Genomic DNA, 16,965 nt, shown 5'->3' with positions numbered 1-16,965 from the left:
ACATCATCTGCAAGTACATCATCAATCTGTATGCGAATAATACCCTTTTACCATGCAGTGGTTCTGTTGATCCCTCTACCATCTCTAAATTATCAGGCTGCCTCACATTCAGGACTGAATCAGTAGAAATTACTTTTAATAATGTCCTGGGAAAGCCAATGCCACCACTTTCAGTCTCAGTCACAAACACTGTTCCCCAACCACCGACTCCATTCATTCCCTTCCCCAACAGCTGTCTGAAATAGAACCAGAAGATTACGTCTATTTTTTCTCCAGATGAACTAAATTCACACTGCAATTTGGAAATCAGCTCTTCTATCTCTGGGAGGAGCTTGTTGAAAAGGACCCTGGCAATGACTTTACTTGTGGAGATGGCAGAATGGCACCTTTGTGGTTATCGCAACTGAATTTCCTCTCATCTTGAAGATGGTCATGATTTCTGTCTCTCCAAGATCCACTGACTCGTCCTACTCTTCCCAGGCATGGGAAACAAGGTTGTGAATATACAGTACAAATGTGGATCAGGTCAATATACGTCACCTACACTGCAGAACCAAGTCATCACAACCTCAATCACTGAGCTACAGTATACACTGTATGCACACATTTGGAGGTCGAGCTCCATGCCACCATTGACTTGCTCACCAAACATACAAGAAAATGAGCCTTGCACTGAATATTCACAAAATAAAAAAGGTCCTTTACCAACCTGCCTATCCAGTAGGTCACCACCCTCCTCCTCCACCACATCAAAACTGTGGAAAACAGGTTATTTCCCTTGCTTCAGGAGCCACCTCTTGAGAATAAAAATGCCTTCAGGGCACTAGTACTGCAGTTGGCCATCTGGGAAAAAGATCTTTTGAAGATCAAGACCTCAAACCCAGTATAAAACTCACAGTTTATTGGACAGCAGTGATTCCTTGTCCTCCCGTACTCTTTTCAGACAGGACTACCTATAGCAGGGAACTCAAAACACTGGAGAGATACTATCAAAGCTATAACCGCAATATTCTCCAAAACCAACGATAAAATAAGCAAGCCAATATCAGCATTCTCTTCTAATCCAACACTGAAAAGTCAGTCAGTTATGATAGGCAGGCCGTATTATTCACTTACTCAACATTAGATTCCCAAAACAGAGACACTTTTCCAAAATTCATCATGGTAAGAGATCAACGTATGGTCAGAGGAAATGATTCAAGGAATTTCTCAAACCTACCTTGAAAATGTGTAAAATCACCACTGATTCATGGGAATCCCTGGTCCACAACCAGGCACAGTGAAGAAGGAACATTGGCAATGATATAGAAAAAGTAGAGTCCATTTGTCAGCAGCACACAGACACAAAGCATCAAGACCAGAAGGATTGTATCACCTCCCAAGCTACTCAACTGCCTGTCTCATCAACACTTTGTGATGAGTCTGTGGTCCCACACTGCCTTCATCGTCCACCTCAGAACCTACAGAACTGGAGTGGAGGAAGCAAGACACACTCAGCCCTAAGGAACTGCTTAATAAGAGTCTCCATAAACTTGATGTTGTTCAACACTCTGCTGTTCACGTCCTAACTGGTTAAAAAGTTTCATTCACCCATGGCCCCTGGGCTTGCTGACCTGACTGGCTCCTGGTTAAGCAGTGTCTTCTTTTCACAGTGACATCTGTGCTCCTCCAGTTCTGGACTCTTAAGTAATCCCACATTTAATGGCTCCTCCACTGACAGCCATGCTTTCAGCTACCAGAGACCCAAGCTCAGGAACCCTGCCCCAAAAACCTTCTCTCTCCCCTTCCCCCCCCGAACACCTTTTTTTTGTACAATGTTAAGATGTTCCTGAAAAACCTACTTCTCAGACCAAGCTCATGATTCCAATATTTCCTTCTGATGCTCAGCAATGTTTTATTTTTGCTGTTGGAACAGTTCTAATCCTTGTTTTTCTATTTAAGTTGTTGCTGTTGTTATAATTTAACCTTCACTTCAAATATATTTCCACTTTAGTTTCCATTAAGAAATAATATGAGTAAATTGAGATTTGATTCCCTCCATTCTTACAACTTTCCTCTAGCATCTGACCAAATTACATCAAATAAAGAAGCAGCTCTTAATCCTGTAAATTCTGTTAGTGAACTAGGAGTTGTAATCAAATGGCTATTGGGTTAAATAAAGGATCACATGGCAATAAAAGTAGCAAAAAAGAAAATTTAATAACTTGCTATCCATTTGATATAACTAAATTTCACACCAAGAAAAGAAACTATGAATGGTCACCTACAACAAAATCATGTACTCTATAATAATTGTTGTTTTTACCTGTACTACCTCAATGCACTCTGTACTAACTCAACGTATCTGCACTGTGTGATGAATCGATCTGTGTATAAACGGTACACAAGACAAGTTTTTGACTGTACCTCGATACAAGTGACAATAATAAACCAAAACCAATACTCAAAACTATTCCTCTTGAGCCAGCTGACAGCATGAATATTGAATTCTCTCATTTCAGGTAAACTGCTTCCCCTCTGTTCCTTTTCTCTCTCCCTCTGATCTACCCAGTTCCTCCTTCACCCACCACAGCCCCCCACCACCCCATTTCTTTCCCCTCCTCCATCCACTCCATATGCCCATCACCCACACACTCCTCCCACTGGGTCCCATCTGCTCACCCCACCTCCTTTATTTGATTCCATGCTCCACCTTCCTTTCCTATCAGATTCCATCATCTGCCCCTATCTATGACCTCTCGGCTTCTGTGGCTACTTCCACTCTTCCCGCCTCCATTTGCCTATCACCCCTCCACACCTGGATCCACCTATCGCTTGCCAGCTCTTGCTCCACCCCTTCCCCTCACTTCTTTATACAAGCCATCTCCCCTCTATCTTTCAGTCCAGACGAAGGGTCTCGATCCAAAATGCCGACTGTCCATTTCTCTGCACAGATGCTGCCTGATATGCTGAGTTCATCCAGCATCTTGTGTGTTGCTCCAGATTCCAGCATCTGCAGTCTCGTTTCTCCCCTTGAACCAGATTTTTCTCTAACACACTATTCTTAATTTCTACATTTTTCTTAAGTGATAGAAATTCTTATTCAAGCTTCTGACTACAGAAGAAACTGTAAAAGCAACTCAGCCAACTCTTTATAGTCTGTATCAAAAATCATTTAATAAAAGTTAACCAGTTTAACACTGGAATATGTTTCAAAACGAATACCAGGAGAACTTGGTATTAAGAGTTTCAATACCATATTTGCTCTGCATATGTGGCTGCTGTGGAGTGTCAAGCAAAAATTTCACAAAGCTTTTTAAGGAGTGTGCCTAGTACTTCAAAATACAAGGCTTCCAACTTCATTTTCCTTTTCTCTTACATGACAAGGAACTGCTGTAACAGATCTTACCTGTCCAATTCTGCTTCCAATTGACAATATGCTGCATAGGCTACAATATCCTCTTGTCCACAGCGTTCTGTTGTTAGTGCACTCACATAGAGTAAGAAATCAGCATCCTTGACTCCTGGACCATCAGTTAATCCGGCAGATCCACAAGATCTTCCATTTTCACTGCACACACGACATTGCTGGAGAGATCATATAAATGTTAATATATCACATAATCGATAGAATTTAATTCTGAAGTGAATAAGGATCTGTGTCTAAGTGTAATCCACAAAACATTCTAAACAAAGTTGTGGTATGACATTTTAAAACTATCTCATGACAAACAAAACACATGACTTCAAAAGGGGAAGAAAACATATTTCAAGCCTGTGTTGGAGTGTCCAGTGGACATAAGCCACTTCCGTGAATTTGGTAAGGTTTTCTAAAACCTTACTAATTACATGCAAAAGTGACAAAAAACCTACATGAAATCAGAATACTTCAAAAAGTGGTTTGATGATGTCAGCATCGACTTGGATAATAACTCCGTTTACACAAGACTATAATTGCAGAATCATAAATTATCTGTTTATCTAAGACAGTGGTCATGTGCCTGTTACGTCTTGTACTGTGATATGGTTTTAATGCTAAACCATGCATTGTGCACTGTCAAAAAAGATTAACAATTAAGAGTTAACACCAAGAAAACAAGAAATTGTATTCTAGGAGTTTATTAAGCATTGATAAGTTCAAAAGCATCAGAGAGCAAACAATATAATTCTCATTTTTAAAAAGAGATACTGAAGCTAGCAATTACGGGTCAAGTAAAGTAAAATTAAGAAATATGCAGCAATCATATTTAGAAAATCAGGTTTAGAAAAAAATCTTTCAGGACAGACCAGATTACGCTGTATGGGGAAAGTGCAATGGATGTGATATGCATGAACGCACAGAAAGCCTTTAAAATAGTCAGCACGGGAAACAACTGAGAAAGATTAAGGATCATAGAAATAAAGAAAAGGGATAACAATTAGATTAAAAACCAGTTAAAAATTAGCAACACACACAAAATGCTGGAGGAACTCAGCAGGTCAGGCAGCATCTATGGAGGGAAGTAAACAGTCGACGTTTTGGGTTGAGACCCTTCATCAGGACTAGAATGGAAGAGGGCAGAAGCCAGAATAAAAAGGAAAGGAGGCAGAGGAGCACAAACTGGCAGGTGATAGGTGAGTCCAGGTGAGGGGGGAAAAAGGTAGATGGGTGGGGGATGGGGATGACAGGGAATGATGTAAGAAACTAAAAGGTTTTAGGTGGAAGAGGCAAAGGGTTGAAGAAGAAGGAATCCGGTAGGAGAGGACAGTAGACCATGGAATAAAGGGAAGGAGGTGGGGAGTTGGAGGGAGGTAGTGGGTAGGTCATGAGGGCGGGGGAGGGGAAAGAGAAGGGGTAAGAGGGGCTACAGGAATGAGGGAAAACGAAGGGTGGGGGGAGGCAATTGATTTGGCAAGTAATTTCTCAAATTAATAGATGCAGGGATTTGTATCCAAAAACATTGTTCTGAGAACACTGTTTGTTGTGTGCATCAATGATTTAAATATGGAGTGAAAGAAAGTGCTGTGTTTTTGATATGGGATTAAAGGAAGTAACATCCAAATTTGGAGATGATATTAACTTAGGATGCATGGTAAATAGTTCCAAGGATCCATAGACAGAGGATATTAATGACGTGATAGAATGGGCAAAAAGGTGGCAGAATCCAATATCAATAATTATGACTATAGTTATGAGAGTACTTTACAATTCATAAACAAATTACTACTTTAAAACTGAAAATGCTTAATAATTGGTAGAGGAATTTCAGACATGCAAAAGAAAATTAACACATTAGTTGAGTATTACTAATACTGATAGAATACTGGTCTTATGGCAAGAGGTTTAAATATAATGATCAAGATGCAACTGTGACTCTATCCAAAATTAATGGAGTCACAGTTGAAATATTTTGTGCAGCTTCGTGCTCCTTTCTACAGGAAGGTTGTTGATAATATACAGTTAGAAGGATTTCTGCAATTGGATTAGTGAAATCACAGCTGAAATATTGTGAACAGTTCTGGTTTCTTTAATTCAGGATCGACTTGCCTCGGAGGCAATGCAGTGTAAATTTCTGGGATGCGTGGATTGTATATGAAAAGAGCAGAATAAGATTTGCTATTCTCACGAGAGGTTAGAAGAATTTGAAGTGATCTCATTGAAACATGCAAGTTTCTGGCTAGAGAGTCTAGAACAAGGGAGATAATGGGGTCAGCCATTTTTTGTAAAAGATAAGGAAAATTGATTTTTTATTCAATAGGATCTGTGAATCTTTGGAACTTTTTACTTCAATGGACTGTGGTTGCTTAGTTACTGGATATATTACAGGTTGAGACCATTGGGTTCTTAGACATGAAATAAATCTAAGGATATATGGAATAGACAGGAAAGTGATAGGTCATTACATAACTAAATAGGTGTGGGTCCATGAAGATTTATTTTGCCTACTCCCATTTCTATTTGTTATTTTCTTTTAAGTAGTGAAGAAAAGGGAATGAAAGGATATGAAATGGAATGAACACATAAGACTATTATATTTGCTTGTACAGACACACAAATTGATTAGGTTAAAAGAGCTCAATGTTGTAATTTTTATGTAATTCTAAGTAACTGGTACAGAATATATAGATGCTGCTGCCACTGTATATTGGGGTAGAATAACCATAACATTTTGTACAATTTAGCCTGAGCCAATAGTTATTTTGCACAAGCAAAGTCAACATCGACAAAAGTAAATTTAAACTCACGTATATACAATATCTCTAACGTTTCTTTGCAACTCATCAGACTCATCTGAATCCCTTTTCTGCAATGTGCTCAAGGAGCAACAATACAAGCTTTTACCACCAGAATTCTTGATAATGAGGGAGTCACTGACCCTATATTTGGCATCTCCACTCCTACCACATGGCCAGAAAACAATCCCTATTTTATTGACTCACCCCAAGAGAGCAATAGGGTCTGGAAAATATCCCCATCATCTATTCTTTCCTTCCCCCCACCCACCACCCTACCCCCTCGTTCCCCTGATATTACCCTCTCTTCCCTCTTATTTATCTCCACAGGGCTTTTCCTCCTTGCCCTTCATCAACTCATCCCTGTCCTTCTCGCCACATATTTTCTCCTTTCCCTTCTACCCTAGCTTGCTCCCATTATATTCGGCCCTCCTTCTTTCCACCTGTGTGTACTCCTCCAATCTTAACGCCCTCCCTCCTCATTAGTTTATTTAGAAAAATGATCTTTATCCTAATGAATTCTTGGCTGTCATTTAAGTAGCTGATTAGGTATGTACTGTGTGGGATAGCTGGAGTGTCCGGGGTGGTATTAATTTTAAACCAATTTAGCACCTCCCATTTTATTTTCCTTCTTTCGCATTCTCTCGTCCAACCAGGCCCCCTTCAGGTTCTTAGATACTCTGTCCACATACCACATTAGGTCTCAGTGCCTCTACCACCCAATATTTTCCTTTGGGTATCATTAGGCCAATATCATCTTCTCAGTTCATCTTACCTTCCTCATCTTGGTGTGTGAAATGCTCCTTCACTTTCATACATGGAGCTTTTAATCCTGCTATAATTTATCCTCCAGCTTCTAACTCTGCTCAACATCTTTGCTGATCCTCATAAAATCTCATTGTACTATAACTTCTTGCTGCTGAACAATCTCTCTCCTAAGTTGATGCTTGTACTTATATTTAATCTTTAAAAGGACACTCCCAGTCATGGTGTCTCAGTCTTATTCCAATTGTGTTGGCCTCAAATACCAATTGACCAAAAGAAGTGCATTTAATCTAGGCAGTTCATGTGCAATACCAGGCATCTTTTATTTTGGAAGTTTAACAATGGTCACAAAAAGTACAAAATTTACACGCTAGCAAACAAAACATGGTTAATTAAAAAAAATTAAAATAGAGATTTACTTTACAACAGAGATTTTTACCTGCAAATGTTCTTCTGGTACAATCACAGGGCCACATCTTGTGATATTAGCACAGGCACCTTGGCAATACATATAAGGGTCATCTTTTTTTCTTAAGTACTGATTTGTTGCACATGGTCTTCCAAAATAAAAGAGATTAAAACAGATTAAGTGTTTAATTTAGCCATTGCAGCCAAAGAGATGCCGAGTATCCCAGCAGTCTATAGGAGCCAGGCCTCTCCAGTCAAGGAGTTGGCAGGGTCACAAGTTCAGACTCAGAGCTATGAAAAACAGAGTGACCTCAAGTAATCAGTGCTACACAACAGATGTATCTTATCTATTGAGCTTGTTACAAATGAAGGGGCAACTGATGGGCTGCGAAGCTGGGAGATAAACTCAAGCTGGGAGCTAAGATAGTAAGTGAAAAAGTTGGAAAGCAAGTACATATATGGAAAAAGAACAGATTTATAGCCCAGTGGTTAGCTGGAGAGTATGTGAAAAATTGTGTAAAAAGGACACTTCGACAGCAACAACTCCAGAGACCCACCATTGCAAGGAAGAGGTAACCCCCACTTCTGGGATGGTAGTCGGGAAAACCTCTCATCGTGAGCCTGGGCAGTTCACGTGTGTGGGTAATATCCCAGCTTAGTAATACAAAGTAAATGTAACAGTGCAGTGATCAATATATGCATACATTAATAAAGTAGCTTGGAAACAGAACTCTGTTGAGTGTGATTATTTGTCTGGGTGTGTTGTCAGATAATGATGGACAACACCATCTTAATAACAAGCATTAAGTAATTTATAAACACAAACATTAATTATAATTTGATTATGATGTACATGTTTCTGAAAGCCAGAAAAGGAACAATGTTTTACAATAGTTGTATCACTAAAATAATTAAAATGCAATTATTGATTTTAACAAATTAATCTCAGATTAATATTTTCTGCTGTTACGTGAAAAGGAAATTTTTTGGTGCAAGAATATAGGCGTTAGGCACATCACTGCTAGGAAACGGAATGCTGTCTACTTCAGCTTTGCAGTATCAGCGTCAAAAATGCTAAGGTTAGGTTTAGCAGGGTTCAATTCAGAACGTCATTTAAATCGAAGTCCCCCAGTCTATCTTTAGAATATCATCTGTAACGACTAATTTCACTGTGTTTCTTCTTACCACAGCATGAAGTCCATGCTTCTGACTAACTCACAATTTAGAACTTTAGTCCCATTTACCATGAGGTGATTTGAACTGCTCAAACTCACTTCACTTCTGACCTTTACAGCAAACATCATGAGGTTTTGAATATATTAGTAAAGTCTGGATTTGAACACAGTTTCTGCAAGTCAAGGGAAGACACAACAGACTGCAGATGCTGGAATCTGGAGCAAAAAGCAAACTGTTGGAGGAACTCAGTGGGGCAGGCCACATCTGTGGAAGGAAATGAATAGTTGACACTTTGGGTCGAGACCCTTCACTTGGATCTGAACTTGACCATAAGTCAGGTTCGGCACCTAATCCACTTAAGAATACTTCCTCATTTAAATCAAAAAACTTTACTGCAGATGATACAGGCAACACAAATGCTCAGAATACCTGCTCAGTAGAATTGGACCAATTACTTTTCGAACTTGGAATGTGTTTTGTAAATACGCAATCGCTTTTGGGAACAGTTTATTCTGAAATGGAAAAGAAACAAATGAAGATAAACCTTGGTTAATTGGAATTAAATCTAATCAGTTATGCAACTGATGCCCAAGATAATAACAACGTTATACTCATCAATGGTCCAGTAAGAAGTCATGACTTTGATTTTTTCTACTTTTTCCACAATGAGAAAATACCTTGCTGTAAAATTTCTCTCCAATAGAAAAAGCTATTAAAATCAAATCTTTTCCACCCACCTCCTCCTATCTTCAACACAAAATTTAAATATTACATACAGTAATGATAATCAGGGTAATTACTACAAAGTAACTTTGAGGTAATTATTTTCTGCTGTCTATTTGTATTACAGCTACATCCCAAGTCAATTGTTCTATTGTTCTCTTTCTGGAAAGATGGGAAGGCGAAGCATCCTAACTTTCATTTCTCAATAAAGAGACTTTATCCTTCTCAAACAGCTGCAAAAGCCTGGGTCCAGATGGTGATTTTTTTATTAAGTGCATAAGTTGATTATTTACTGTGTGTAACATATCATCATCAGCAAAAGACAAAAATCAGGTAAGGACAAACTAGGAAACACTTACTTTCATGAGAAATCTCTTAGATTAATTTAAACACAATAAAATTATTAAATTGAATAATTATAATTAGCACTGCATTTAAAGATGTAGCAAAAATATTATGCTTTATTTCCTGATTCAGATGCAATTTTCACTGCATTTATTCCAAAGTAGCAACATGATCTGAATATTCTATACAATACATGGTAATGTAAACATTTTTTAAACAACGTTATGAGCCTAGGAAGAGGTTTGTTGAAGGTCAAAACATTAGATGGCTGTGTCTAATTGAAGTTGTACTTGCAATTTCTGTTACCACATAGCAAAATACAATTTTTAAAAAATTATGTAATAAATAACTTATCAGGCAAAACAATCCAACAAAACAAAAACTGAAAATAGACAAGCCTCACGATCATTTGACAAAGGATACAAATTGTGGTACAGGAGTTTACCTCAAAACTAACATACAGGATTTTTGACTTAAATATTTATATACATCTAAACATATAACTAATACTTTTCCTGACTTGGCAAATATCTCAGCACACAGAAGGGGAAAGAAACTAGCATTGAATGGGAGATAAAAGAATTATGATGGAGACAAAATAAAAAAACAAGAACAGGCAGTTTTTAAATGGAAACAGAAACAAATTTCGATAAACTTGGCGAGATCCACTCCTTTTAGCAAACTAGGAAGAGACAGTGCCAAAGGTAAGATGATAAGAACAACTGAAATTATAGGGAGACTTTAATAGAATGCCAAATCTTACTAGCTATATAAAGTTCATCCAAGCTTGCTTATTCACAATCACATAGCACTTTTCACTAATCAACCTTTAGACCCCAAGACAAATGTACAAAGATAGTCAATGAAAAGATAAATACTCTGTAGCAATATTCTTCACAACTTGAACAATTCTCTAACAGCTAAAATGTTTAGTTTAGTAATCCCTCTGCTGTTGACTTGATGTTTCTTTTGTTCTATAAATCACTGTCTAGGGTGGAGAAAAGATTCACAAGGATGCTCCTGGGACTGGAGGGCTTGCTTGAGCTATTATACCAGAGACCAGATAGAATCATACAGTTTTCCCTGGAGTGAAGGAGCCTGAAGGGTAACATAAAAGATGTTTATAAAATCATGAGGGCCATAGACAATATGGATTGTCAGTCTTTTTCCCAGGGTAGAGGAGTCTAAAACTAGAGGGCATAGGTTTAAGGTAAAAAAGGGAGATTTAAAGGGGACCCAAGAGGCAAGTTTTGCATACAGAGGAAGGTGCGTATATGGAATGAGCTGCCGCAGGAAGTGGCAGACGTGGGTACAATTACAACATTTAAAAGACATTTGTCTAGGTACATAGATAGGAAAGGTTTAGAGGGATATGGGCCAAACGTGGGCAAATGGAACTAGCTCAAGAAGACACAATAGTCGACATGGATGACTTGGGCCAAAGGGCCTGTTTCCGTGCTGTATAACTCTATGATTGTTAAGATCTCACTCTAATAAGTTGACTTGATAAATTACTTAATGTAATATACCACATCATGATCTATATCAAGGTATACTTCACCCAACACTCAATTTTGCCATCTCACAAGGCTCAGCAATAATTTTAAAACATCTTATTAGAAACAAAGAAACAGAGGAAATAGGAACAGGAGTGGGCCAATCAGGGTTGCTCCACCATTTAAAATAAACCCTGCATTCCTGCCTTCTCCACGTATACCTTTATGCCACTAACATTTAGAAATATATCTACCTCCTCATCCCAAATACAAATATGATCCCAAAAACTGTACTCATATATTCTGCAATTGAGGCATTGACACTTACATCACATGCTTCCATAATGTGAATTGGTTATAACACGATTAATGGATTAGGGAACACTATTTGCATTACATGGGTGGCATTGGTTATAGAGCAATCACAACTGGGAAAACCTGTTTAAATCTGTGCTTTGAAGACAACTACAGTCTGTTCGGCTATAACGCAGCTTTCTATAGTGCAAGGTTTCTTAGGGATACATCTATCATGTCATAGCAAAGCTACCTGTATTATACCAAAACAGAAAATACAGGCAACTCAACAGGTGTGTAAGGAAGACAGCTGGGTTAATATAGTACAATCCAGTTCTAGAATGCTAACATTATATTTCTTTGTGTTCCCAGGAAAAGTTCTAACTTTTTTTCCCACTTCCATAATTACATCTTACAAAACAACTTTTTTATTGTTAAATATGTATAATGTGAAACTTGGGCATGTAATTTTGTTGGGTGTGTAATGAAGTTAAACATTATAAGAGATGAATTTATTACATACCTTTACTAAATACTTCTTATCCAGGGGTAGACTGCAATATAAAGATAAACAAGCAGCAAGATTACACTCTATATTCAGCAAGGTCATTTTGTAATACTTAAGCAAGCTGACAAATTATACTTACTATTCAATGCTTAAATCATATACAATTTTTATTCTTAGATGCTGATCAACACTCCTCCTGGTAATTCGAGGTGGCTGTATATAAACTTGATAAATCACCTAGAAAAAAAGTTATTAAAGTAGGCATCAAAGTATTTTAAAAAGGTCTTTAGTACTTGGCAGTTGTACTGTAAACCTCTGTTAATTTGGCACACTCAGGACTTCGATGGTGCCAGATGAGCAGACTTTTTGTACTATTGAATGGTATTCCTACTAATATTCCAACACATCTTTAATTCACTTTTTTTTAAAAAAGATGTTAACCTGTACAATAATAAATTTGCCAGTCAAACTGATAAGCTTAAAGGGAGCATCGAAACCAGGGCTCCAGTAAGCTTAAAAGGGAACACAGGAACTGGAACCCCAGGTGATAGGCAGCTCCAGAATAAGATAGATGCCATTTTGAATAGCCGGATAGCAGATTAGCAGCGTTTTACTGTACTCATCAGTTCTGCTTATTTGCAGCTTTAAGTGTATCCTCTATTCCTGGATAAGTAGGTGATATAATGTCCTGCAGTAACATCTACGACTACAATAATACTATTGATTTAAGCATGTAAAACAGATTCAGATTTTGGTCCCAAGATTGATAAAAACTGTTAATTTATACTTAACATGATTTATTTCACTGATGATTTTTCAATGCTACATTGCTGTTTAATTTTACAATCCAAGATTAGCAATCTCACACTTAAAAATGAAATAATTGTAGAACTGCCTTGTATACATTTATTAACAAGTCCAATTATTTTCTAACAGAATTTAGTACTACTTCCTAGCTCCTGCCATCATATCTCGATTCCCTGCCTCAGTGCAGATTTGGGATTGACTCACTTACTTAATTCATCTTCATCCAACTCAGTGTCTGCCGTTTCCCCCTTGTGCTCTATTCTGATACATTTGCTCAAGTCCACATTCCATGACTGGTCTGAATTTGCACACTCCACCTTTCTCAGGACAGTCTGCACTTGCACATGTTGTGTGGAAATGGGTTCCCATTCCGAATGAAATTATGCGTTAGATTGTCTACATCACTTTTTAGCTTTATGCCTGAGTATTAAATTGGGTCTCTGACTGCATAATGCTTTTAAGATTCCCATTGCATGCTTTTGTCTCAGTTTTTCTGTCTCTTACCCATTTTATATGCAAAGCCCATATTAGACTAACCTGGTTAGTTCAAATGCCCAATTGCTCCCATTCTTAAGGATAGCCTCACCTTCACCATGTACCAAGGGTCAGGCTCACCCTTGTCACGCACCATCTTCCCAGTCTAAACTCAACTTTATCGCACACCTTAGATCAGTCTCTCCTACAGCATATGCCCCATGATCAGAACCAAACTCAACCATGGTGAGGCACTTTCTCAATGTCTGATGCTCAGGTATCACATTCAGTGCCTAGTGCCTCTCAGTTCTAGGTCAGACTTAGTCCTGTGTCTCCCTCAGTCCCAAGCATGGCAGTTTATCAGAGTTTGAATGCATATTTAAAGCCTGCAGATTAGGAGGCAATTATATTTTATTTTGAACAAATATTTTCAATTTGTTCACAACTTATTTTATTTTAGAATTAAAATATATTTTATATATTATTTCAGGTTTTTTAAATATCTTTGAATGAGAGACATTGAAAAACTCAAGGTCCTTGATAACTTTGACAGAAGACAAAGCTCCAACCCCAGTTTTCCATCAAAGACAGTTAAAGCAATCCAGAGAAAGAAATTAGCACCACCCAGACTCCAAATCAAAAACAAGGAAGGCCAACATAAAAGTATGTCTGCATCAGGCCCATGCAATAGCTGGGATGCCTTGACTGCAGGCACCAATTATAGGCAGTTGGCCCAGTCCATCCGACCCAAATGCCCTTTGAGTTCCCTGCTAGGCCATTGTGTAGGGCACTGTTATATCTGGAAGTACATTTTACCCTAGAGTAGGGATGGCATGAGTATTAATGCAGAGTATTAATGAACGAGCTGTTCTTGTTAAATGACAATCCAGTAGTCTTATCGTCAACATTGCTGACAATGCCTGGGTCAGGTTCTCTTTCTGTGTTGGGTGCCAAGTCAAGAACCATCTCTGTGCCCGTCAAGATTCAGACTTGTTCTCAGTGCAGGCTCTGTTCCGTTCGCAGTGCTTATTTCAGATCCTCTATACACACTGTACTGTATACTCAGTGCATCATGCAGACTTTCTGCAAGCTGTTCTCTACATCCCATGCATAGTTCAGACTCTCTGTGCAGGCTCTGCTCTACGTTCCATGCAAGGTTCATCCTCTCTGCTCACAGTGACAGGGGCACGCCTCCGACTCTCTGTGCACACTCAGAGCCCAGGGACTGGTTCGGACTCAGTGCTTGGTTGGCAGATCAAACTCCTCCGTGCCTGAAATCGCTTCTCCCCGCTCGGGAGATCTGCTCTTTCGCGAACCTGCAACTGGTTCGCATTGGAGCAGCGTTGCCCACCTTGGTGCCGGCCCCATTCTGCAAGCATTCGAGAAACTGATTCTGCTCACCTCCCTGAAGTCCGGGACGCGGTGCTTACATGTGTGACAGACACAGGGTTCGATCACGGTGCAAATAACCCCCATTAGAAAATAAAGCATCCAGATCCTGATTCGATAACAGACTTTCCAATCCGTCGCCATCATTCCACACCGGCCAGTCAATCAGGGCAGCAATGACGTCACTCGGAGGCTCAGGCGCACGCGCAGTCCGCTTCAATTAAGCGGCGGGGACGCCAATGTAGCAAGAGGATGAGGGAATCCGCTTAAATTGCATTGCGAAGGCAGCGACTGGGATCCCAAACAGGTTTATGGATAGATGACAAATAATACGTGATGTGATCAGGTTAGTAAAAGTAATTTCACAGCGCCCTTACGAAACACCTTCCGAGTTATGGACAGAGGCATTTATTTTGTCTTGATCCCACACAGTCAGAGAGGACAGAGATTAAATGTCCAACGACTGTGTACTCCAGGTTGTAGGGGACTACATCTTAAATATATTCTGAGGAAGGGTCCCTGATCCGAAACATTAACTGAGTTCTCTTCCCACCGATGCTGACCGTTGACTGAGTTCTTCCAGCACGACTGTGTACTCCAGGTTGTAGGGGACTACATCTTAAATATATTCTGAGGAAGGGTCCCTGATCCGAAACATTAACTGAGTTCTCTTCCCGCTGATGCTGACTGTTGACAGTTCTTCCAGCATCTCTGTTTTAAATGTGTAGAGCTGGCTGTGGAGATCTTGTATGCTGCTCCTCTGTACGGAATGTATTCTATTCATCTGCCCATTTCCACATGTCAAACCCCTTGGGGAATTATTAAATTCGACGATGAGTCCTAAAGGCTGTAATGTAAAGTTGGAAGATGAGATGCTGATCCTTGAGCTTGGATTGGAATTTGTTGGAATGGAGTTAATGCTTCGGGTCCAAGGCACTTCATTTAAATTCTAATTTAAAGTCCTAATACTTCAATCCCCCACAGGACCTTCGGATGAACTGCAAAACATGCAACAAAAGCAGAATGGTGTCTTCTTCTCAGAAGAGTTCATGTACTCAGAGGATGTTAGACAATTCATGGTCACCATCCTCTGGCATAGATATTTGCACTTTGGTGGATGCAGTAAGACAGATGATTGGATTTCCACAGGAACTCTCACTTACCACGTGAATAAGAAATGTTGTAGAGAGACAACAGTGGTAAGTCTATGTCAAAGGGCACAAGACCCACCATGTTGAAAGCGATGTTGTATCTCAGATCCACCAGACAACTGCCATTACGCAGGATACTTTCAGAGCAGCAGCAAAGAATGAGTGAGAAACCAAGCACTCTTCTGTAGGGTTTGAGGGAGTTCATCTTAAGCATCAGGAGCATGATATCACTTTTGTAATGAAAGAAATGCTGCTTGTATGGAGCATCAAAGGAGGCAATCACATGAATACAGGTGGGTCTTCATGCAATTTATGAATAATATTAAATACAGGGCAATAGCTATCTTCGCCTGGGCAATTTAGCACTCCATTGCTTTTTGCAATGTGTCAGCTGCTCACTACTGCCAGTGAACTATGAGAAGATCATGAGAGAGGAGGTTGGTGACAGGAGATATGACAGTGGAGGGAAGAGGGTTGTGAAGCAATTCTTCCTCTTTTCATACGTCACCTGTTCCTCAGCCAGAACCACGCAGTCTCCCAATGGGTGCATCTACCCTTACACATGTAGAATTGAAACAATCCTCAGAGGAGCCCACAGTAACCCAAAACAGAGTAGGTGTCAACCAAGGGAAATCCAGCTGCTAGAGCATGGAGCTAACCAAACAGCTCTACCTCTGAAGAAAATATAATTTTATTCATAAAACTTGAAATATAAAATACTGTGCATTCATGTTGCACATCTCAGTACAAGACACATCATCCCAGTCACAACATTTACATGACATCAGAATGATATCAATTTTTCATTTTATACATAATGGTGGTCCAGTTGAGTTTCTGGTCAATGGTGACCCCAAGAATGATTATGGTGGAGGTAATGGCATTGAATGTAAAGTGTAGAAGGTTAGACTCTTGTTTTGGAAATGGCCATTGCCTGGCACTTTTGTGATGTATATTTCATCTGCCACTTATCAGCCCAGGAATGTTGTCTCGATCTTGCTGCATGCATTTATGGACTGCTTCATTTGTTAAGGAGCTGCACATAGAATGAAATATTGGATGATGGAAAGAAGGTCACTGATAAAGTTTCTGAAGATGGTTGGGCCTAAAACACTCCCCTAAATAACTCATGTGGTGATGTCCTGGGATTGGAATGATTGATCGCCAACAACCATATCCATCTTCCTTAGTGTGAGAAAAAAACTCAAACTCCTGGAGTATTTACCTATTGACACCC

General features: G+C 39.3%; 1 protein-coding gene across 1 annotated transcript in view; it reads right to left on the bottom strand.

Annotated features, from left to right (window-relative positions):
• lmln (leishmanolysin-like (metallopeptidase M8 family)) overlaps positions 1 to 14,728 on the bottom strand; it is a 36,621-nt gene extending 21,893 nt beyond the window's left edge. Inside the window, exons 1-6 of the mRNA XM_052019172.1 lie at positions 14,590 to 14,728; positions 12,047 to 12,144; positions 11,923 to 11,953; positions 8,971 to 9,053; positions 7,397 to 7,514; positions 3,389 to 3,567 (exon numbers count right to left, since the gene is read on the bottom strand). Coding sequence (XP_051875132.1) covers positions 3,389 to 3,567; positions 7,397 to 7,514; positions 8,971 to 9,053; positions 11,923 to 11,953; positions 12,047 to 12,144; positions 14,590 to 14,724 — 644 coding nt within the window. The 5' untranslated portion in view covers positions 14,725 to 14,728. The remainder of the gene's footprint in view (positions 1 to 3,388; positions 3,568 to 7,396; positions 7,515 to 8,970; positions 9,054 to 11,922; positions 11,954 to 12,046; positions 12,145 to 14,589) is intronic.
• Positions 14,729 to 16,965: the final 2,237 nt, after the last annotated feature.

The sequence above is a fragment of the Pristis pectinata genome, chromosome 1, assembly GCF_009764475.1.
Source record: "Pristis pectinata isolate sPriPec2 chromosome 1, sPriPec2.1.pri, whole genome shotgun sequence".
NCBI classification, from domain to species: Eukaryota; Metazoa; Chordata; class Chondrichthyes; order Rhinopristiformes; family Pristidae; genus Pristis; species Pristis pectinata.
The sequence above is the reverse complement of the archived record's forward strand: the minus strand, read 5'-3'. Positions and strand labels throughout refer to the sequence as shown.